The sequence below is a fragment of the Triturus cristatus genome, chromosome 4_2 (genome assembly GCF_964204655.1).
Source record: "Triturus cristatus chromosome 4_2, aTriCri1.1, whole genome shotgun sequence".
Taxonomy (NCBI): domain Eukaryota; kingdom Metazoa; phylum Chordata; class Amphibia; order Caudata; family Salamandridae; genus Triturus; species Triturus cristatus.
This window is the reverse complement of record NC_140586.1, coordinates 479,243,625-479,267,016: the sequence shown is the minus strand read 5'-3', so window position 1 is coordinate 479,267,016 and position 23,392 is coordinate 479,243,625. Positions and strand designations below refer to the sequence as shown.

At 39.9% G+C, this 23,392-nt stretch overlaps 1 protein-coding gene across 16 annotated transcripts in view; it reads right to left on the bottom strand.

Annotated features, from left to right (window-relative positions):
* Positions 1–12,946: 12,946 nt before the first annotated feature.
* FUBP1 (far upstream element binding protein 1) overlaps positions 12,947–23,392 on the bottom strand; it is a 33,586-nt gene continuing 23,140 nt past the window's right edge. For 4 of the 16 annotated variants that reach the window (XM_085601978.1, XM_085601987.1, XM_085601980.1 and 1 more), the window contains 3 exons: positions 15,134–15,199; positions 13,631–13,818; positions 12,947–13,295 (listed from right to left, as the gene is read on the bottom strand). In XM_085601978.1, coding sequence (XP_085458104.1) covers positions 13,637–13,818; positions 15,134–15,199 — 248 coding nt within the window. In that variant the 3' untranslated portion in view covers positions 12,947–13,295; positions 13,631–13,636. The remainder of the gene's footprint in view (positions 13,296–13,630; positions 13,819–15,133; positions 15,200–23,392) is intronic. The other 12 variants (XM_085601977.1, XM_085601986.1, XM_085601979.1 and 9 more) reach the window with 3 other exon arrangements.

Genomic DNA, 23,392 nt, shown 5'->3' with positions numbered 1-23,392 from the left:
ATAAGGATTTATTTCTACCCAAACAAACCTTTTTAGCAGCATCGCGATAATGAAAGACTGGGGAAAAAAAAAAGCATAACTTACTAACTTGTACTGTGGAGTTTGCATGCAGCTCTTTGATGGCAGTTCATAGCTCACTGTGCTAGACTACGATTGGAACTTGTGAACTGCACAACAACAAAAGAATCTGTGGCAAAAGCAGGAACCCACTGAGCTATGCACAAAACAAAATACTGTTTAAAAAAAAAAAAAAAAAATGCATGGGAGACATTCTTTGTAGCAAGCATATTAACCACCAGCGCTTCCTAAGAGGAGTCAACACTGCCACTGGACAAAACCTCCATCTCTCTACAGCAGGTACATTAATCACCGGAGTTATCTTGACACTTTTATTGCTACTCAAAAGCTGCTGATTATTCAAGGAACTTTGCAGTGCTTTTAAAACTGCTGCCTGGGGACCCCCTAGGAATGTGTCATGGACCCCAGTTTGGGAACCACTGGCCTATCTGATGAGCCTCTAGCGGTTAGTGGCAGAGACTTTAGACACCCGATGTCAGATGTTCTACAATCTTATCAAAGGAAACAAAACAGGCCTCGCAGTTGGAACCCACCCCACCCCTCCTGGGAATAAGCACTCATTACATATGCTGTGGAGGTCAGACAAAGCATATTTTCCATAATAAATTAGTCTTTGGTGTGTACGAGCCCTTTGACAAAACTTTGCTCATCAAATAAATACAACAATACCAGCAATTAAGTGTACAGATGCTCAATACTAGCGATTGTCATTCTCTTAAGCTGCTGGACCCAAACATAAATGCCATTAAGACAGGTCTATGTGTTTGACCCTTCAACTCCAGAGCAGCTTATCATGCTCAATGCTGGAGAAAATCTAATATGGAGCAGTCGTGCTGCTGCACTGTGGGACAAGGGACCAGTCAAAACAGGTAGTGACTTAAACTCCTTCAAAGCTCAGCAACTCACTAACTTCGTCCCAAATCATGTGCCTATATAGATCCACCCCCCCCTCTACCTGTGTGCACACACAGAATGTTTTCAGCCATGTACACAGGTTACTGATTAATTGCAATAATGCATCACAGGTAGCTATACTGAAGCATACCAGTGCAGCCCTTTGCGGTGTTCATGGCTAACTTGAATAAGTTATTCTTGCAAATAAATTACTTGCTAGAACCTCCATTTTCTCAATATGCGTGCTATGTTACTTAGTCTGTAAAATCAGTGCTATCTGTAGTCAACATGAGGATAGTGTATCTGTGCCTTAAGAAATCCCGAAAATATGTACATGTATCCCCCTCATTGAATGGGCTATGGAGCATAGGTAAGAAAAAGCCTATGAGTGTTGTCACCTAGAGATATAATTGGGGCACCCAGTTTTATAGTATTTTCTTACATTTCCATCTGTATTCATCCTGATTTATTTTGTGTTTTGCGAATAAATGCAATTGTAAAAATGTACATTTCCACATTTATTTAACACTCATACTTTGATGTCTGTCCTGTTTTACCTATGTAAACCACCAAATATCACATAATACATCCACTGGTAAATACTAGGATACCAGAAATCTATACGGCATATGCAATTATTTAAAGGAACTTTATCCGGGTTTCCCATGCTGTCCAAATGCTAAGCTATATAATTCATTAAAGACAGCATGAGAGGCACTCAATAGCAGCACAATTTTGAGTATTTATCCACCTAAAAAAATAAACGCTTGTATTTATCAGTAAAAACGTAACAGGGAGCCTTGGATATAGGGCATACGTGTCTGCTTTTGAACTTTCTCTCTTTGTAGCTACTGGTAAAAAAAAAAAAAGTAGAAAGCGTTTTCCCCCCCTCAACTGTAAATCCCTGCCTTACAGCCCTTTTTGATGCTGTCCAATGTATGTGTTTTCTGTAGATAACATGAAGGCAGGTTTACAAAGCTTCTCAGATATTAAGCGCCACGCATGTTGGAAATTTAAAGCATTTTATGGCCTTCAAAATTCCTTGCCAGAAGCTTTCCAGAGCTCAATCCCAAGCCGGTGCATGATCAAGTATCCTGTGGCCATATTATTTGCTGAATTGTCTAGTAATTAGATGTTCCTCAAAAATCCATAAAAAAAAACTACATCACAACCGTATCACTGATTTATTGTTACATATTTGCAGCAGAGATGGGATATTTGGACTAAGACTGTAGTACAATACATTTAAGTCAAAATAACAGGAGCATAGGTAAACACTGCCAAGAAACAAGTTACATAATACGTTTTATGACATACGTTACAAAGGTATTTTTAAAGCTTTTTACTGCATTCCAAATCAATCTAAAATATATGGAGTACATTGTCACAACTTTGCACCGAACACCACAAGGATGTTACAAATGCAGTTAACAAATTTCACAAAGATTACTAAACGCAAATTAAAAAGTTCTTTAAAATTAGGCTCCCATGCATAAACCTGTTCCCCTGTGCTCCAGAATGTGAAGATCTTACCTCTTCCTTTATAACAAATTCCTGGTTGAAGCATTCTGCTCCGTGCCCAAACGTTTTAAATAACTCAAGTGTACTTAAAACAACAAAAGTTGACTTGCAAAACTGCATTACGTCCAGAGAAAACTCAGCTGCCAACTCACAATATTCATTCTTACTACACAAGTCCTTAAGGTTTCTGGTAGGCTTCTCTTACATCTTATCTTGCAGCTCGATTTTCTCTGCAGCCTGGTAGGCACCTCAAATCTTAAAAGCCAGGTTAAAAAAAAAACCACGAATCTGAAAGCTTGTGCATACAGAAAGCGGTTTCAAGGCTTAAACTGAAGGGATTTAGTTTTACACAACAGGCTCACAATTGGGACCCCATTGCAGATGGTTTACTTGGAACGGAGGTCTGTTCTTAATTGCCAGACTTTAAGGTATACTCCGGTCCACTCAGTACTAGTGCCCTGCCTTCACTTAGACACCTTTTGGGTCTAACTGTGTTGCGGTGGGTCATTAATGTATTTGAGAAAGGATGGATCCCATCTGTGTGCTCTACATCTCTGGACCAGGCAGCCTCAAGAAATTACTTCTTTAAAGCCTCAGAATAGTGGCTCTGCTGCACATCCAAAAGACCAGATTGGCCCGATTCTTCCCCACCCATAAACACATACCTGCCTAAAGACGTCAGGAACCTCTAGGTGCTACATTTTGTAGCGTTCCCAGAGCCGCTCCCTTAGGTATTAAAGGTAGTGTTTTGCATCAAAGTGGTTAAACTGCAGTTGCAGCTGCCTTGTTCTGGTTGAAAAGGCCCAAATTACACACCCTGGCATTCTCTATGTACAGCAAGAATTTGATGGCATCCTCAATTGCGCTCTCAAATGTTTGTGGCACCAGAGTTGGCACTAACACGCAAAGCAGATAGCAGAAGAAAAGAATTGGTGGTAGAGTCTTTGACCTAACGCAGTGTGGGCTTTGGACCCCCTCCCTCACCCCCAAAAATCATAAAGTCCACACCCAACACAAGGTTGTATGCAGCCACATATGCTACAATTATTAATGCACACTGCCCATTGGCCCCAGTATTCACACACTGGGGAGAGCTGTCTAGCCATGGAAGGGAATCACTGGAACTTGAAAGAAAAAGACATGCCAAAAACATAGTCAAAAGATTTAAAACTGGTTTCTATCATAGTACAAAAGTATTTTACCATGACGTAGCTAATGCTGGGTAGATTTACATTACCTAAAGAATACCAATTAAGCTTCCCCATGCCGATTGAAAAGCAACAATTCTTGGTCTAGCTGTATAATAGAGAATTTCGAATCTAATTTGTTGCATTACTTGTATTATTTATTCCTTGAGATATGCACTAAAACATCCAGATGCACCTTAGTACATGCAGCAGATTCAAAACTGAGAACTACCTAGAATTACCCATTACAGTTTAACACATTACGTTTTCACAAAGCAAATTCACAATGGCAACAAAAAAAATACTTCCCAAACCATTATTTCACAGGAAAATATTCTACAGGAATGTGCTCACACATTTCAAATAATTTACATGACTCAACTCCTTGCAACACCCTTTAACTGTTGGGAAATGCTTGCCGATTGCGTTGCAAGATTACTTGGACTGTCAATGGCACTAAGACTATGGAAGGGACTAATGGTACACTAAAACATGGGAGGGCGGTAGTGAGTGGGTCAGGGGGATAGATACCCACAGTAGTCAGATTGGGAAACCAATTTTTTCCAGAAGCGGCAGAAACCTAGTTAAGGGAACCCATTCTTTAAAAGTACGGTTGCCAGCCACTAGAAGCATGGTGGTCATCTGAATTACACAATTCCTGCTTGTATTTTATAACTGGTATTGCATGCTGACTGATTACACAAACATATTGGGGAGGGTGTCGATACTGTGCTTCTGAATATTGAAGTTTAACCTATATTGAGAACTGAATGTAGCCATTAATCACTTTGCTTGTGAAATTTCAGAACTGCCTCGTGTGTACGTTCACAGGTATACATATGGCACTTTTCACTGAGACTTTTATACCCTTTGAAATAAATTGACTTGTAATGACAGCAGCCGTTAAGGATCTCCAGAGGTTGTAATTGAACACAGTAGCATTTGCAGATTAAATGGCAATACAAACTACTGCTTACCTCTACTAAAAATGGAAATTCTACCAATGGAAACAGGATTGAAAGTGCTTCACACAAAAAAAATATATTACTCAAGAATGGGGCCCACCGTGCACGAGCACTTGTCCATCCAAGAGCTTCAATCACTCACCAACTAAAACATCTAGGGCCTCATGTAGGTAGCCAAATACCGGTCGGTAACGGCCGATTTTCGGTAATTATACCGTTACCGACCGGTATTTTGGCTATTGGTATGTAGGGGGACAATTATTGGTTTCGGAATTTACCGAATCGGTAAAATTACCGATTCGGTAATAATACCGAATCGGTAACTTTTCCGAATCGGTAATTTTACCGATTCGGTAAATTCCGAAACCAAAATCGAGATGTAGGGGGAGTGTGTGGGTGTTTAAGAGTCGGTATTTACCACCAACTTATAGTTGGTGGTAAATAATCAATGTATGTGTTTATGCATTTTTACGCGCGTAGCAGTGTGCAATGTGGCATACATACATGCCCTTAGGGCATGTATGTGTGCCACATGTGTACACATGGCCGAATCAGGGGTGCAACAGGGTGTCAATGTGACACCCTGCCACCCTTGCATGTGTTCACCACATTACCGAATCGGTATTTACCGATTCGGTAATGAGGCATACCTTCCCATCAATGGGAAGGGATGCCTCATTACCGAATCGGTAAATACCGATTCGGTAATTACCGAATTGTAACGAATCGGTAAAAAATACCGACTCATTACCTACATACGAGTTACCACTTCTAAAATACCGATTCGGTATCGTTCGGTATTTTAGAAGTGGTAGCTGGTATGCTACCTACATGAGGCCCCTAGTTCCTACCCCACTGCCACCTTCCAATAAGGGGATGTAGGTAAGTGTATTTAAAGATAAATTGCTGCAGAACAAGTTCTGCTTACAGACAAGATTAGGTGTCTACCATAGGGGGACAGTAGGACTGCATTAAAACTTCCATATTCTGTGGTCCAACTCCTTCCTCCCCAACTGGTTAGGGAAACCAATGATGTTAGGGCTAAAGGATGTAGAATGGAATGGCTTTCTACTGGAAACCACACAATCAGGCTATAAGACGCATCCAGACCTTGTACAAAGCATGAAGAATAGCCTATGTTGCTGCCCTATAAAAACTTTGATGCCGTATCAGATCTTAGAAGGCTAACAGCACTGCTTTTAGCTTCACTCGACAGCTGCAAGCAACCAAAGGAGATATTGTTGCAAATTAATAAGGAAAACTAAGCAGCTTTGCTAGGTACAACTAAACATACACTGATGTGGAGTTCTAGCATCTAAAGAACTACATTTTAATTACTTACACTTGACAAGGTCTGGATGGAAGGGACAAGTTTTGCATTACAATAATTCGAGATTCACAAGTTCTCTCCAAGCTAGCATTTATCAAATAACCAGATCTAATTATACTGTACAAATAAGCTAGTTAATATGATAAGACGCAACAGTCTGTGGTGCCGCTGAGGAATTAATTCGTCTGGTAAATGAGGACACATAGGACTGAATACTTAAGTCTTAAAGTACTCCATCATATCTCTGGATTTCGACCCACCAAAGTGGAGGTAGGTTGACATAAATAAGGCTTGCGAGTCTCAGCCGCCTAAAGCGGTCTGCTGCTCATGACCAATCAACGGTCAGCAGAAGTAAAGAGTGATGGGTTACCCACCTCCCTCTGTCCAGGGGAAATAGAGGGCTAATGACATTACTTTTAATGAAGGTTTTTTTTTCAAGTTCGCCAGTGCAAAATTCCTAATCAGTTCGGAGTAGAAGGGCATGACAAAGCAAGTACATCTTCGCACTTTTAAAACCTCCCATTTGCAAACCACTTTTTGGCTAGTGTGTTCTCAGATTATACAAACTATGCAGCTACATTCATAAAGCTGGAGTCCTTGCTCCTCATTACTATATTATGTAGCTTAGGAAACAGAAAGGTGACTTTATCAAACACTGCCTAAAATAAACTTGTTACCACAGTGTAGGTCAGACTGCATAGAAACTATGTGTTAGTGAGCAATTAAAAGACCTCTGTAGTACTGATGAGCACAAAGCAATGTGGTGTAAACTCTTGATGTATTCACACAAATGCGCACGCAATCACCTAAGTCAAGTTTCAACTGGCATGTATTTAAACTGCAGCAATCTTGCTTAAACGGTGAGGGAGGACTTTTCAATTTGATGTTAACTAATCATTGTACAAAATAACGCTTTTATATCAGTGGATCAAATAAGTACACTTACTAAATTCTTCTCCAATTCTTTTCTCATCTCTAAAATTTTGAGTTTATAAATGAATTACACAAACATGTTTCAGATATTAATAGCCTATGCCAAACGTTGCAAGAAATGGAGGAAGCATTACGCAATTTGTGTTATCTTGCAAAAGGCAAAATCAAGTCAAATAACATTTTCATAATGGCTGGTGTGAAATTTACACTTAACTGAATTGCTGCATTACATGCATGTCCATATGGTTAAGCAACTCAGCCTATGTACCAACCGATGCCAATTAATTTAACAACTTTACAAATTTGGACAAAAAACACGACCAGACGCTATTATGCCATTTATTGGTTTACATTTATTGATATATAGCATCAAGATACAAAATACAGATCAACTCCCATATTAAGTACAATTTTTCAAGCTACTGCACTTTCAAATCCATACTTGAAAGGATTTAATGGTTACCTCAAATCCAAGCTCCATCTCTAGGTCACTGTGCTGTCCCATCACAGTAGCCTCTTAAAGCCAATCTTCTTTTGTTACACGGGTAATTTCTGCAAAGAACACTTTGCAACCAAAAATGCATCTTATGTCTATACAGGAAAATGTCACTATGCTGTCTAAAATTTCATTACCAATATCTGGACACTCAAATAAATCTGTCTTACGATTACAAATGCTGCCTTTTTGTAAACTCCTTTATAAAGTGTACGCAATGAAGAGGCACAATTTAATACTTAAAACAGATGCCTAGCTTTGATGCAAAGCTATCAATGCAATATCATGAGCTATTAAGCTGGAGGAATAAGAAGTACATACGGTGAAGGTTAGTATGGACAATTACCCAAATGCAAGCAATGTGGACTTGAAATATGAAAAAGTGAAAGGTAAAAACCGATATACGATGGCAGCCAGGAACAACCTTTAAAACCTGGTCAAAGCAGTTTTTTTTAACCCCAAACCAGAATGCACAGTAAAAAAACATCCTCTAATTACTCATTAAAATAATCCCACTAATGGGATTTGGTGATACAAAAACTGAAGGACACGAAAAGGCAGATTTGAGAAAGTGTTACCACTTAGTCATGTAAAATACAGACTAGGCAAGTCTGGCAGGCTTTAAAGGATAACTGTAAAAAGGATTGTGTTGAGAAGACCATGTCAATCACACAAACCTGAATTTAAAAAAGTGGTTCTGTGCCAATTAACCTTCCTTGATATCCCAAACTCAGATTACAAATTAAAGAAAATGTTCAACTTTCAGTTCAATATTCAGGTACTCTTACACCAAATAGCAAAACTACTACACGAAATTTGCTCAAGCTTGGTTTACTATAAAAATCTAACTATTTGTGATCATAATTACCACAGTCATGTTTTATTTGTATAACTATGGGGCACAATTACAAGAAACCTAACAAAGAGAAGGGTCTCTCTGATAAGGTGGAACATGCTGCAAGTAGTTTGACACTTATAAGTGCAATAAAGAATACATATTTTAGCACCTAAAGCACTTACACAGGGTTGAGAAAAAGGAAACGTAAGACTAACTTGAAATTTACATGTAGTGCACCACACCAAACACTATCATACCCAAGGAGCAAAAACAGACTGAAAAATCTCACTTGCTTCGCTTAAATTGGATAATGTGCCATGACATGTACAGCAGATAACGATTTTTTGGGTGTTTGTTGCATTTACTGGTTCAGCTAACAGTACAGTTAAATATGCTTTGTGTACAATAAATTGTTAACTAATAAGGAATCTTAACGGTTCTCATTAAAACAAGAAACAAGAATACTTTTGGAAAAGGTGAAAGAATTGAATGGTTAGAGACAAGTTTACATCACTGAGTTATAATCAGCATGGAAACTGCCATTCAAAACGTATACCTAGGCGACTGCAGCAGGCTCTGAGCAATTACCATGATCATGTTGTAAGTGAGATCATGCAATTCTTTCAGCTTGGTTTGATGAAATATGGTTAAAAAAATCATTTCCCCGCCACTGATAAATGAAATAATTTCTACTGTTCAGGAGTTTAGCAGATTACGAATGAGAAATTTAAGAGTTTTAAGGGACGCAATGATTAATACAACAGGAGTAATGGCAGAGCGATAACTTAGCTCAGGGAACAAAACCTATATTGACAACTAAAAACAAAACTAAAACTTGGGGAAACAAATGGGAGCAATTATTTGGAAAGAAGCAGCAAATAACAGGAATTGAAGAGGTCACTGCAGGTAGTGCAGCAGCAGAAAGATTACTGGCAAACTGATTAAGTTATAGTAAAGAAGTAGAAAACATCCCAATAAGGACATTTGTTCTAAAAGCTTAAGAAAAAAGGTTGCGTGCAAATAAGAGAAAAGTACAACTACACTTAAAATGTAGAATACAGAACAAGAAAAAAAAAATGTAACAATATGTTCCAAGATGTATATCAAAATTACCAGTACAAACTGATCACATTTTTCTTACATTGCTAGCTTTGCCAAATAGGCTTAACCCCATTTTAGAGACAGACCATTAAAGGTAAAATGGAGCATTAAAATATAAAAACAAATTTTAAAATACAGTTAGCCATAAGGATTAACATGGGATGATCAAGCCGACGTTCACTATACTTCACCTTCAATGTTACTTAAGGAGATCAAAAAAACTGGAAGATAACTATGCAACTACCTGTTTTGCGTCACTCAATTGGTCCATCACAGAATCACAAGTTTAAATGTAATTTGTACTGAACACAAATTTACTTTCACATTCAAAAATCAGACAGAAAGACGTCCTTCAACATTTTCAAAAGAGTACATACTCTAGAAAGTAGGTACCTGCAACTGTCGGAACTTGTATTCAGCTTTTTTCTTTACGACTATGGATTACAAATGTCAAATCTTGGCATCACCAATTAAGCATAACATGCCAGAGCAATGTACATATAAATGGACTTGCGCAAGTCCTTAGGACTTACAATAATTACACCTTAACGATAATTACACCTTTTAGGGATAATCATTATGTGCTTGCAAAATAGCTTTAAAAAAAAAAATGAAGTAAACGTGTTTTTTGCACTACTGATCAAGTGTAACTTTTTTAAAGTTTTCAGAAGTGATCATAAGGCATACAAATCGCACTCTTTAAAAAATGTTGAAGATTGATGGTCTGTAAAGACTTGTAAAAAGTAAATCAATTAATGCTGGCCCGGTAGTGCCAGGTCATCTCCACACTGCATTGAAATACTCATAACGTCAGTGTAAGTTTTTCAGCGCAAGCTTTAGATATTACATTAAGACTACTATTGTAGTTTAGTGACTCACAATCTTCATGTATGCCCTCTGTTGCAATTAAAATAAATTCAGTAATGGAAGAGTAAAGAAATGATTTACAATTAACAAACCTAGAAATTCAACACTGCACAAAAAAAGTGCTACTCCTAAACATTGCCTACAACTAAGCTACAAATTAAAGCAGGAACATTGTTCCACAAAAAAATAAAAATAAAAGCAAAACCATTTCACAACTTCAGTAGAAAAGCAAAAACAAAACCATCAATTTTGACTTCAAACAGGTCATGAAATTATGGTCAAAAGAACAGCACTTCGTGATCAAGACAGGAACATGACACCCTACAGTAAGTATATCAAAGACAATTCATAAGTCAGTTACGAGTTTGCCAATTTTACCTTCTACATGGAGCCCTTCTATGGTCCATGCGCATCGGCTCACCAATGGCATACACTGAAAGGATTCCTCCTTATGGGCAGTAACTATCTCAGGACCTGAATTCTATGAGCTATGATTTGGTGCTTGCAGCATCTTCAGCACTGTGTGTGAAAATGAAGGCAGGAGTTTTGATTTTGTTTAAATTAACAAGAATAAAACAGGAATTTCTCAAAAATATGCAAGTTAGAAATTAGGCATTAACAGAACCAGTGCCACTTGGTTCTTTAATTAAAAAGCAAATCTATTGATTTTAGGCTACAAATCACATTTGAAACATTTAACTTGCAGTGCTTAAACAAAAAATTACCAATTAACTACTGTAACATTTCAAGTGAAAAATACAGTCTGTTATTCCTGCAATCTTCCCCAGACTGATAAACGTTTGATATATCAACCAATTATAATTCAGCCGTCTCAGTGAAGAAACAAGCATGCATTATGGTTTAAAGTTAAACTTTTCCACCATTTATTTTATGAAGCTTAGTACTTCTGTATCAGTAACTTGCTATATTATGGACACAATTTGGCTGCACAGTAAAGTAGAAGCATAAGAACAGTGTCAGTTCAGAAAAACACTGCAGCAGTTTTAGAAAAAATGCAAATCAAGTACAAAAAAACTTGTCATAGTTGCAAGAGTTTAATCTTTGTTTGGTAACTGGCACTTTTGTTGAAAGGACCAAAAATGACAATACATATGGGTTAAGCAACAGATTTCTTGGTGAACACAACCACAAATCTCAAAGGTACAACATTAATGTACTGAAATATGTACTTGTATGCTTCCCTGGGTTGTGCTTACCTGTTGCTTTTTGTAGCAGGACCTAAAAAGGTGGAATGTCTGGAAATGCACCTTGAAGCATAAATATTTGCAAGGTTCGTAATAGTTTCACCGGTTTAACGTTTTCAGCCCCCAATAAACCGAAATTGTGCTTTCGGTTGAAAAGTTTATACACTACTCTAATATAACAGTGACATGCAAAATATCCAATTCACTTAATTAGCAGTGAGTTATCGAGAAAGGGTAAAAGCCTTCCATGCTATTTTTGCGATGTGGCTGCAATAGATTTAACAAATATGAAAATTCTTAAAAATAAAAAAGGAACCACGTGTAACGAGCACAAATCTGCATTGAACTAATATAATTATTCAAGCCCAAACATCCAGTTTCTCTGAATGGCCTGTTTAAAAGAATTTCAAAACAAATGCACTACCAATACATACGGATATGTCTAAAGGATTAAGTGATGCAAAATACATTTCTCTACAAGAGAAACAAAAACCGCTTCAGAATCTACCTAACCTGGAATTTCAGAAAATAAGCATTTACAGAAGTCCTAAAATCACTTTAATCCAACTTTCAGAACTAGTTTGCTACACCTTTCTAAGCATTCAAATACTTACCTACATATAGATTTGAAAGCTAGTTAATTGCATAGTAAGTTGCCTAGCAAGCACTGTATTCCAACATTATTCACACAAAGCACGGCAATTGAACACTGACAAAAAAGTACAGTTTGTCAATCTGATGTACTTACAGTGCAATGCTCCTTGAAGGAACACAACCAAGGTTGTAACACAGCACAGGCCTCCTCACCTACTGAGCTAGTCCTATACTGGCTGGATCAAACCTGCACTTCAACAGACAATGGCAAGACAGACTGAAGTTGCATGTGAACTAACGTATGCAGAGTGCCAGTAAATATGCAAAAGCATACACAAATTGGTCATGGGAATTCAAATACGTACGGCGGCAAAAGCTTAATGCGAACGAATAAGCATATATAAAAATCTTAAAACCGTTTAATCCAGAATTTCCAACTCAAAAATCCCATTTCATCCAGCCAAAACAAAGACAATGGGATATGTTAAGGTAAATTATTCTACATTGAATACAAGAGGAATAAGTAGCTTAAGGAAAAGCAAAAACATTAAGAAATAAGCAGCGCAATTTAAAAAAAAAAAAAAAAAAAAAGTACTTTACAACATTTAGTAAATTAAAAAAAACACAAGATTTAGAAAAACAGTTTTACTGGACTGATACAGGTGTGTATAAAATTCTTTTACTCTTATACAATGAGGTCCGGTAGATTATGCAAAAATGTCACTCATGAGAACAAACAAGTTAACATAAAGATTACAGTTACAGGCACTAGATGCTAAATATATAAAAATAAAGTGTACTGTTTATCTACAATGTATTCTGCAGAACAAAGTTAAATATAAGCAACGCTGGCGGGGAAATGTTGAACTCTTCCAATGAAGTGGACTGGAAGCCACCAACTTCTTTAAATACTCACATATCCAACTTACCGACACAGGAGGTTTCATATTATTTATTGTAAAGCACAAACAGGCATTTTTTTTAAAAGTGATAAAGTATACATTGAAAAAGTACATTGTATCACAAAGCATTGACCACATAATAGTTGCAAATACATTTGCTGGAATGTGTACATCTACACTAATACTAAAAACAAACCATTTTTGCATTTCTACACAGAAATATCACCTCCTATCAGTAGTGATAGATATTTGTACATTTTCAAAACACTTTGAAACCAAAACAAAATTAAGATCTTCATCAAGGCGTCTGCATCCATACATTAACAAAGGTATTTCCCCACACAATGTAGCAAATACTGTATTGTCCACTTCTTACATTTGGCCCTGTGCAGAAGAAATACATAAGAGATACACAAAAAGTTAAACATTAACAACCTCCGCACGCAAACTAACTCAGGAGAGAATCCTAAAAGAAAAATACTGAGGTTAACAGAAATGCAGCAAAGCCTGTTAAACCGTAAGCCCTATGAAGGCGGAAGATAGAGGAGGGAGTGTGGGATATAAGGGTATGGGAATGTATGTAGTGAGAAGCGCATCAAAACTTCGTATAGGAAGTGAAATTATTTAACTGCACCTCTAATTAAAAATAAGTTTAACAAATTACTAATAGCAAGTTAGTTTTAAAAAAATAAGTAGGTAAAAAAAGTTGCTCAACTTACAAATATTTATACCTGCTGAGCCGGAGGGTGCTGTGGCATGCCTTGTGGACTCGTCTGTGCATAATATGCTGCTTGCTGCCTGTAGTACTCTGCCCAGGCTGCACTGTAGTCTGGTTGGGCACCTGGAGGGGCGGGGGCTGGAGCTGGAGCCGGTGCCGGAGCCGGTACAGGTACAGGAACAACTTGGCCTAAAGCACAAGTTAAAGATTAGCTCACTTTCAACCAGTTACTTTAGAGGGTAAAAAAATAAATTCTAGGCTAGGGTTACAGTCAGAAGCATCAATTGGGTCATTGATTCCATAGTTTAGCATCAGTTAGCCTAACTAATGTTTCTCTAACAGACTTTGCAATACAATATTTCACATAACATTTTATGAAAATCTACCAAGCAGTAACGTTGTCAAACTAAAACCAAACCTCCTTGGACACCTATGACAGGTCAGTTAAAACTGCATTGTGTATGTAAAGTAGTACTACGGCACAAATCTGGATAATCCAACTTTTATTACTTAGAACAATGATTCTTCAGCTGCTCCTGTGGCGATGCCCCCACGCCTCCCTCAAAAAAATTTGTATTACGGCCCAATTTAAACACCTACACATCATATAAAGGATTCATTTTTGGTCCAACTAACAAACGGGCTATTTGATCCAGCTCATATGATGATTGTTTTGTCAAACAAAGGAGCAGAATTTTGAATTTTATTCATCCAGGCCAACCTGGTCATAATTAATTTAAAAATTGGTTATCGAATGAACCAAGGCACCAACTGAGGATGCAGCACCACAGTCCAAATTTAGGTAGGCCAGGACTTTCACAATCCTGACTCGTTGGTGCCCAGATTCAAATATATGAATTCTTTTCTAGAGTAAAGAAAAGTGAAACTAAATTTGTATCTATATGTTCTGAAGAGCTTGAAGATTATTGGGATAGCAAACAAACTCTGCACTCAAAAACTGGGGGGAAAAAAAGATTCAATTTGCATGATTAACTAATGGCAGGCCTGAACAAACTATATTTAATAAATTCAACAAGCACACTGAGCTTGAGCAACAGCCTATGTGGCAGTATGCATATCTTTGGAGTCATTACCCGAGGATAAAAGAAAACACAAGACTTCATTCCGGACTATAAGAACCATCACCAAAATTGTTATAAAAGCAAGTGGATTTCTACTCCGAGGTTACTGTAAAAATGGCCTTTGGGGAATAAAAAAAGTTCCCTTTAAGACAACAAATACAGCCTGGAATCAGGCAGGAAGTAGGAATGGTCTATGCCTTAATTAACCAGGTGGTAGGCAGGTTAACTTGCAACCATCCAGACCGGAATTGTGCATTGAACTGTTTTGCAGTTTTGAACTACTACTGCAAAAAAAAAAAAGTCTACGCTAGCAAAATGCTTGCCAAATTACCACTAATATAAATTAACACCATACCCAAGAACTGCTCAAGTACGGATTGAAGAAAAGTCAAAACACCACCAAATTGAAAAAAGGGAATTACCTTGTTTTTTGTAATATTCTTCCCACGCTTTTGAATAATCTTGTTGTGGCTGCTGACCTTGTTGTCCTAGCAAGAAAAATAGGTCATATGCTTAAAAAAAGCGCTTCAAAGTCACAAAATTGTAACTTTTGTTGGCACAAACTTCTGCCCCTCCAAATCTGACTCGAGGGCAGAAAATACCACCCTTGCGACAAAAACGCTTAGAACAATTTTACAAGTGGCAGTACCAGTCAAGGAAGCAACCAGTTTTAGCCCTAAAACAAGCTTTTTATACCACTTCAGTTCAGGAGCGTTTTTGTGCAAGTGTGGCACATATTTTAGCTCTAGGGCCAGGGGTGAAGTCTGATTTTAGTAGATGGCTGGACTACAGCACACTATCAGTTTCAAAAATCTTTTATTTCGATACTAACTTAAATGACCTTAGGTTCAATTTGGACTCTGGTAATGCATAGTAACTTTCAAACCGCCCCAAATTCCCGAGGGACCCTTCCACATGGCCAATGTTAACTCTTGATGTAGCACGAGCATGTGAAGGACCAATATGGTGGTATTCCGTCTTTAAAGCAGCTCCCAGACAAACAAAACGTATTTAACTTGATAAGGGTATTATCAAACAATAGTTCGCGCTCATCTGTGCAAATGGGGAAAATGTTTAAAACGAGAGGTGGGACAACGTGGGTGTAAGGCGGAGGGAGACAGAAAAGGTAAATCAGCAACAAAGAGGGTAGAGTACTGCCGTGGCAAGAGTTGGTTTTATTCAGGACCCTGCACATTTGAGGTGTACAAGTTTTTCCAAACATTTTAGCTGTGCCATGGATTACATCAGCATTCGGATCATAAAGAAAAAAACAATCTGAAACTATCACTCATCCTTCGATCAGAACCAAGACATTTGCAACAGCAGGAGACATCTTTTCTGCATGTTCAAAACCTCAACTATCCTTCGCAGGGAAGAATCTACAAAGATTTTACAGGCAAAGAACAAGCACTAACAAAGCTAACTGGTCTTGCCTTTGGGACCCATTTGCTTTGCCAATTGCTTTTGGCAGTATTGGCCAATAAAGTGCGATGGCAGTCAACTTACACTGCACGCGCCTCATCAAATACGCATACCTGCAGACGGACAGGTGCGATTTGCTTTAATTTTATTTACAGATTCATTGTGGCAAACAATATTTTTAGCCCAAAAAGGACCAATTAAGAAATAAGAGTTGTAACGGGGAGCAGGTAGGGCGAGAGCACAAGAGGATGGTAACCCCACCGAAAAACAGGCGAAAGCAACAGAAGTGCAGGGTGGGAGAGATGAGCACACTGACAAAGCAGTGTTGGTGGGAGGAGAGAAAAGTACACCAATTTGAAAACATCAGGGCCGAGAAACATGCAAGCACGAAGCAGGAAAACATGCACTTTGACTGCTAAACCAAAAAGGGCAACAGTTTGAAATACTTAACCAAATCCGTAAAACTGCAAGCCAAATATTTTATAAGGATGTGCAAAGGGGACACATTGCTTAATTAAAATAGAATAAATAGATAAGCCAGTATAAAGCGCAAGTGTCCCTTTAGTATTAAAATCTAGAAATAGAGATTATGTAAGGGTAAAGGACCCTCAATATGGATCCTAAAATAAGGAACGAATGTTAAGTCAAAATTGTTGTGAATTAATGGTCTGCATATACGTTTTAACAACTCCACAGGTTTGGCAAGAAAAGAAACAATTACATTAGGCAGCACATACAGGATTAAATAATAAAAATTAAAAAAAATATCTAAACACTGTGGGTGGAAGTGAGCTCTACATATCTAATCTGCTACAACAGTATAAGTGCTAAGGCTGAGGGAGGGCTATTTTTAAAAAAAAAAAATGAAACATACACATACAAACGCTAATGTCGTGTAAATGGGGTTAGTCTGTTTTACACTTAAAAGGTTCTTCGATCACAACAGAACTAGGTGGGCTGGTAAACCTCAAATTAGGACAGGGAACACAGAACTCTACCACAAACAAGCATACTTAAGGAACAGTTTAACTTACTAAACTAATACAAATTATGTTCCTAGCGGTGGTAGGAAAGTTATGACTCATTAAAATGAGCATACAACCTTCCTCTAGCAGCACGACTGTTCTGTTCAGAGAGGTCTTCTTTGCCTTTTTAAACATTAAAGCAGAGCTAGAAGAGCTGCTAATGTAGTGGTCAAAAGTATTACAGTAAACAGTTACTGTTAGTCGTGTTCGTGGGGGCAGCAGGATAGGTAAGGTTATCCCATTCAAGATGATCGTCTGATGTGAGCACTATTCAGGAGAAATCCAACAGCCAAGAACAGAGTGGGAGAACATGAGGGGGACAGAAGGAAATCTGATGCACCCTCGGAGTACTTCAGCAAATGAAAAAAGTGGTCTAAAATTTAGTGGACGTTGTAAAGAGGGTTTGCTCCAGGGTAGCCACAAAAAGATAAGCAAGTGAGTAACAATAACGCCAACCAATGGTAAGCAGTAGGCAGGCTTCAAACCTACTGCCAGATCTTGGTAAGCTGAAAACAGGTCTTGCATGCACTGTGGTAGGCTCAACGTAAAATCCTGCGGTCTTTCTATGCCAAATGCTAGTATTCTATGCACTGTTACAACAATACAAACAGCTTTAGAGTTACTTAAATATCTGACTCAGATGTATGCCAAATGAACCAAAGCCTGCATGATTGCTAGAGTAGCTACATATTACATTCTCAGTGAAAGCTACGCGATTTAGGCAGGGAGCCTCTAGGGGGTCAGGCAGAGTCACACTTTAGACAAAGTCCTTTAAATGGTCACATTGTAGTGCATTCTACTTTTCAGATAGATTCGGGAAGTATGGTTCAGGCCTATGACATGAAGCTTCAACAATTTATGCTGATCAAATAACTCATTTGGTAGGGACACTGCCCTGTACTTTCTTCTTGGGGAGAAGATGTGGTCTTACGACTAGAGCGGTCGACTTAGAGTCTGGGGAACCGGGTTCCAGTCTCGGTAGGGACACTCAGCATCCTGTGATTCTGGGCAAATTACCTATTCTCCCTGTGGCTAGCAAAAATGAATGTGTCCGTCTATAACAGACCAGGTGCTCATTGTTAAGTTCTCCGATACTGGATATGTTCAGGTCTAGTTCCGCACTATAAATAAAAAAAAATATCTATAAACTACTCTATAATTAATGGCATTATTTCCCCCATGGGCCTCGGACATCTGCTGTGGTCAAAATGCCCGCTGACAAGTTAGATTTCTAAAGTATCTAAAGCAATGCGTTTACTCATTGTAGCTACTCCTACATTTAAGCAGGTAAAGCCAGCTGACAGGACTAAAGCAGGACACTGCATTAGAGTGCATTTACCTTACTGTGCTTGTAAGTAACCAGCCAAGAATTGAGCAAGAGATTTGAATGAAACTTCACTTTGCCTAAGCCCTACTTTAAGGCCACCTCCGGTGCTAGTTCTCTGAGTGCATTAGGCCATCAACCTTAATTTGTATCAGAGGGACCACATCTGTATTGTTGCAGGTATGTGGCAGGAAGGTTAGTTTGGATGTCAATCTACAAAGTTAGCAGTCCGGAAAACACTTCAAGGTAATTTATTCTGTATTACTGGATAATCAGAAATGCAGGTGAGGAGGACGCCAACCAAATAATCTTCTGGAGCACCTTAATTTCATAACAATTCACCTCTTCTGTGCTACGCCCTTTCCCCTCCTGTGCCGGGCGTTTCATTAGTGGGTGGGGTTCATGACGAGATAGTCTCGTCATGGAGCACGGTCGCGCTGTGCCCATGACGAGACTCGTCATGGGCACAGAAGAGGTTAAGACAACCAAATTATTCAGAAACCTGCTTAAAGTATCCAAAGTCTATGAAGAGAGGGCAAATATATAGCTTTACACTGCAAATGACTGGTAAGCAAATGTGACACTGCAAAAAACCCAACATAAATAGCTTTGCCATTTATATAGTACATTATAAAGATAAAAAACCAACAGCAAAATGGAACACGATAAGCCACTTAAGAACCATTTGGGTCAATTTTCTAAATGCATTAGGTTATGATTCACCCAAGAGAGGGAGAACGTGTAACACATTAGGCCAGCTTTTTAGAGGAGGCATGACTCCGTGGTGCTGGTACATGGCTGCGATTTCTGCACACAAAAATATGCAGACCTCTTAACCTAAAAATATGAATTCTGGACTTCACCCGTTACTCCTTCACATGTAAGCCAATAAGGAGCTTGGCCCCCATGCGAAACATCAAATGTACTTTCATCATTGAGCCAGACCAAACATGGTTTGCTAGCAGACGCAAAGGTTATGGCCGAAATTTCGCAACCCTTGGTGAGCGATGCTAGAGTAGACCAATGACGTGCATGGTCTGAATACAGCACAAGAATTATAAAACTAGTGTCCAAGTGAGCTCTAACATTAACCAGCACACAGCGATAAATTATCAAACCCTTTCAATTTTTAGCACGTTGAGATAAATTATCCTATGGCAGCTTATTAAAATCTATACATTTGTAAGGAAACTATACATGCACATCAAGGAAATCCAGTAAAAAAAAAAAATCTTTGAGCAATGAAACACTGATCTCAAATGGGATGTTGATCCACAGGCCATTTCTCTTGGAACTATGACAATCCTGCGCCATCAGCCACATTGTATAACGATGTGGCTAGAATAAAGCAGAGCATTTGTAAATAGTTGACAAAACTGATAAAACCTTGACTTCAACCTGACTGTGAACCTTGTCAGCGATCAATCATGGCATTTGTAGAGCGCACTACATACCCGTGAGGGTCTACAGGCGCAAGGGGGGGGGGGGCCTGGTACTGTTCGAAGAGCCAGGTCTTGAGAAGTCTTGTGAAGGTCAGAAGGACTCTCGTCTGCCACAGGTGAATGGGAGGGTGTTCCATGTCTTGGCGGCAAGGTGGGAGAAAGATCTGCTGCCGGTCACTCTTCGGATGCGGGGGGGGGGGGGGGGGGGGGGGGGGGGGGGACACACGATGTAGTGATCAATGACACTTATGAGCTATGACAATTGTACTAGTCTACAGGCTTACAATAAGTATTCCAGACCCCTCTTCCCACTTCCCATCCAGTTAGTCTGCTCCGAGCTATAAAGCCTTCTGTATGTTTTCGCCTCTCAATCCCCTCGAAACCAGTCTTGTGAAGGCAAATGCTACTTACCAGTATGCATCTGTTCTTGGCATGTAGAGCTGCAGATCTACACTGTGCATAGATTGCCATCTGGAGTTGGGCCCGGATGTTTGCAGTTGAGGTATGTGACTCCTCCCTTGGATCGTATTGCGCATTGGCTTCGGCTCCATCCTCAGATTTTCGCCAGCAGGGCATTGGAGCGTAGTAAACAGTGAAGATGCCCATGTGTGTTGTATCTAAATAAGATAAACTGGAACAGATAAAGGTAGCCGGGGAGGCGGGTGGGCGTGTGTAGATCTGCAGCTCTACATGCCAAGAACAGATGCAAACTGGTAAGTAGCATTTGCCGTTCGAGGCATATGAGCTGCAGATTACACACTGCATAGATTATATAGCAGTACCCATCCTTCGCGGCGACCACCAGTATCTGTTGCAGTGGTTTGAAACCATGTTTTGAGTACAGCCTGGCCCACACTAGCTTGTTGCTTAGTTTGCACATCTACACAATAGTGTAGAGTGAAAGTGTGCGGTGTTGACCATGTAGCTGCTTTGCAGATATCATCTAAGAGGATGTTCCCTAAGAATGCCATGGAAGCCCCTATCTTAAGTGTAGAGTGGGCTTTAGGGGAAACAGAGTGTTAGTTTTGCCTTGTGGTAGCAAATCTGAATGCATTTGACAATCCACCTACCTATCCCAGATTTGGAGATGGGGTTGCCTTTATGTGGGGGTGAGAAGGAAACGAACAGTTGTTTTGACTTAAGAAAGGGTTGTGTTCTCTCGATGTAGTAGAGTAAGGCTCGTTTGACATCTAATGTGTGGAGAGCTCTTTCTGCAACGGTTTGTGGTTGCGAGAAGACTGCAGGTAGTTCCACGGATTGGTTTAGGTGAAAGGGAGAAATGACTTTAGGGAGGAACTTTGGATTAGTACGGAGAACCACCTTGTTATGGTGCATTTGCAGAAAAGGTTCTTGAATGGTGAGTGCTTGTATCTCGCTGACCCTTCTGAGTGAAGTGATGACTACAAGAAAAGCAGTTTTCCATGTTCGGAATTGAAGGTCACATTTGTGTAGAGGTTCAAAGGGAAGCCCCATTAGTCTGGTGAGAACGATGTTTAGGTTCCACACAGGTGAGGGTGGCACCCTTGGGGGAATTATTCTTTGGAGGCCTTACATGAAGGCGTTTATGGCAGGTACCCCAAAGAGATAGATGTTGCCTGTTTTGTAGTTAAGCTGCTATGGCTGCAAGGTGGTCTAATAGACGTGTAGGCTAGATTGTATCTTTGTAGGTGTGGTAAATAGCCTGTGATGTGTTGAATGGACACAATATAGGGGATTGAAGTTATTGTTGTGACAATAGATCACAAAACGTTTCCACTTAGCTGCGTAGCAAGCTCTAGTGGTAGGTCGTCTAGCTTCTTTAATGACGTTCATAAAGTCAGGGGGAAGATTTAGGTAACTGAATTCTAAGATTTCAGGATCCAGATCGCAAGGTTGAGCTGGGTCCGGGTGCCTTATCTCTCCATGGGTTAAGAGGCGTGGCGAGAGGTGTCATTTTTGGTGTGGTACTACAGATCGTTCCAGCAGTGTGGTGTACCACGGTTGTCTGGCCCAAGTTGGAGCTACTAGGATGAGTGTGAGGGAGTGTTGTAGTTTGCGCATCACTAATGGAATGAGTGGGAGAGGCGGAAAAGCGTACGCAAATCTGCCCGACTAGTTCATCCATATCGTATTGCCTTTGGACCATGGGTGTGGATATCTGGCGGCGAAGCTTAGGCATTTGGCGTTTGTGGGTGGCGAAGAGGTCTATCTGTGGATGCCCCCACATTTGAAAGTACGGGAGAAGAACTTGTGGATGAGTTGCCACTCGTGGATCTGTTTGTCTGTTCAGCAGATCCGCCATTGTATTTGGATTCCTGGGACATGTTGGGCTAGGAGAAAAATTTGTAGAGGTATGGCCCATCTCCATATGCTCTGTGCTAGGTGAGAGCTGCGGAGGGTGTGCCGCCTTGTTTTTGTATATAGTACATGGCTGTCATGTTGTCGGTGCAGACTGAGAGCTGCGAAGGGTGTGCCGCCTTGTTTTTGTATATAGTACATGGCTGTCATGTTGTCGGTGCAGACTAAGACGGCCTTGCCAGAGACATGCGTATGAAAGGCCTTCAGGGCTAAGAATATGGCTAGTAACTCTAGATGGTTGATGCGGAGCAACTTTTGTTGAGGCGTCTACCTGCCCTGCATGGTGTGATGTAGTATGTGAGCTCCCCAGCCAGAGAGTGATGCGTCCGTTGTCAGTACTATTTGAGGAACCGGTTCCAGGAACGGTTGTCCTTTGGAAAGGTTTGTGGTGGTCCACCACTGCAGAGAGCGATGGGCATGACCGTCGACAAACACCAGATCTGTCAATTGACCCTGGGCCTGGTTCCATTGGCGGGCTAAGCACGCTTGGAGAGGACGCATCTGGAGTCTTGCGTGAGGTACTATGAATATGCAAGAGGCCATCATTCCTATAAGTTGCATGAACACTCTAGCTGGAAGAGTGTTCTGGCTGAAATTTGGCGCGGAGAGCCTGAATGCTTGCTATCCTGGCAGGACTGGGATAGGCTAGCGCTTTTGCGATGTCTATGGTGGCACCGAGGTATTGTTTTACGTGGGATGGTTGCAGATGGGACTTCATGTGATTTACTGTGAAGCCCAGGTCGTGAAGAATTTGGATAGTGGCGTGAGTGTGTTGTACACACTGGTTGTGTGTGTTGGCTCTTATGAGCCAGTCGCCTAGGTATGGGAAAACATGGATGTGTTGTCTTCGCAGGTGCGCTGCCACTACCGCTAGGCACTTGGTAAACACCTGTGGTGATGTGGTGACTCTGAAGGGGAGCACCTGGAATTGATAGTGTTGACTGTCCACTACAAATCTGAGAAACTTCCTGTGAGCGTTGTGAACAGGAATGTGGAAATAGACGTCCTTGAGGTCTAAGGTGGCCAGGAAGTCGTTTTGGGAGCAGTGGAAGTACCTGCTAGAGTGTGACCATGTGAAAATGGTACGAGTGTATATAGTGATTTAGGGGTCTGAGGTCTAGGATGGGCCTT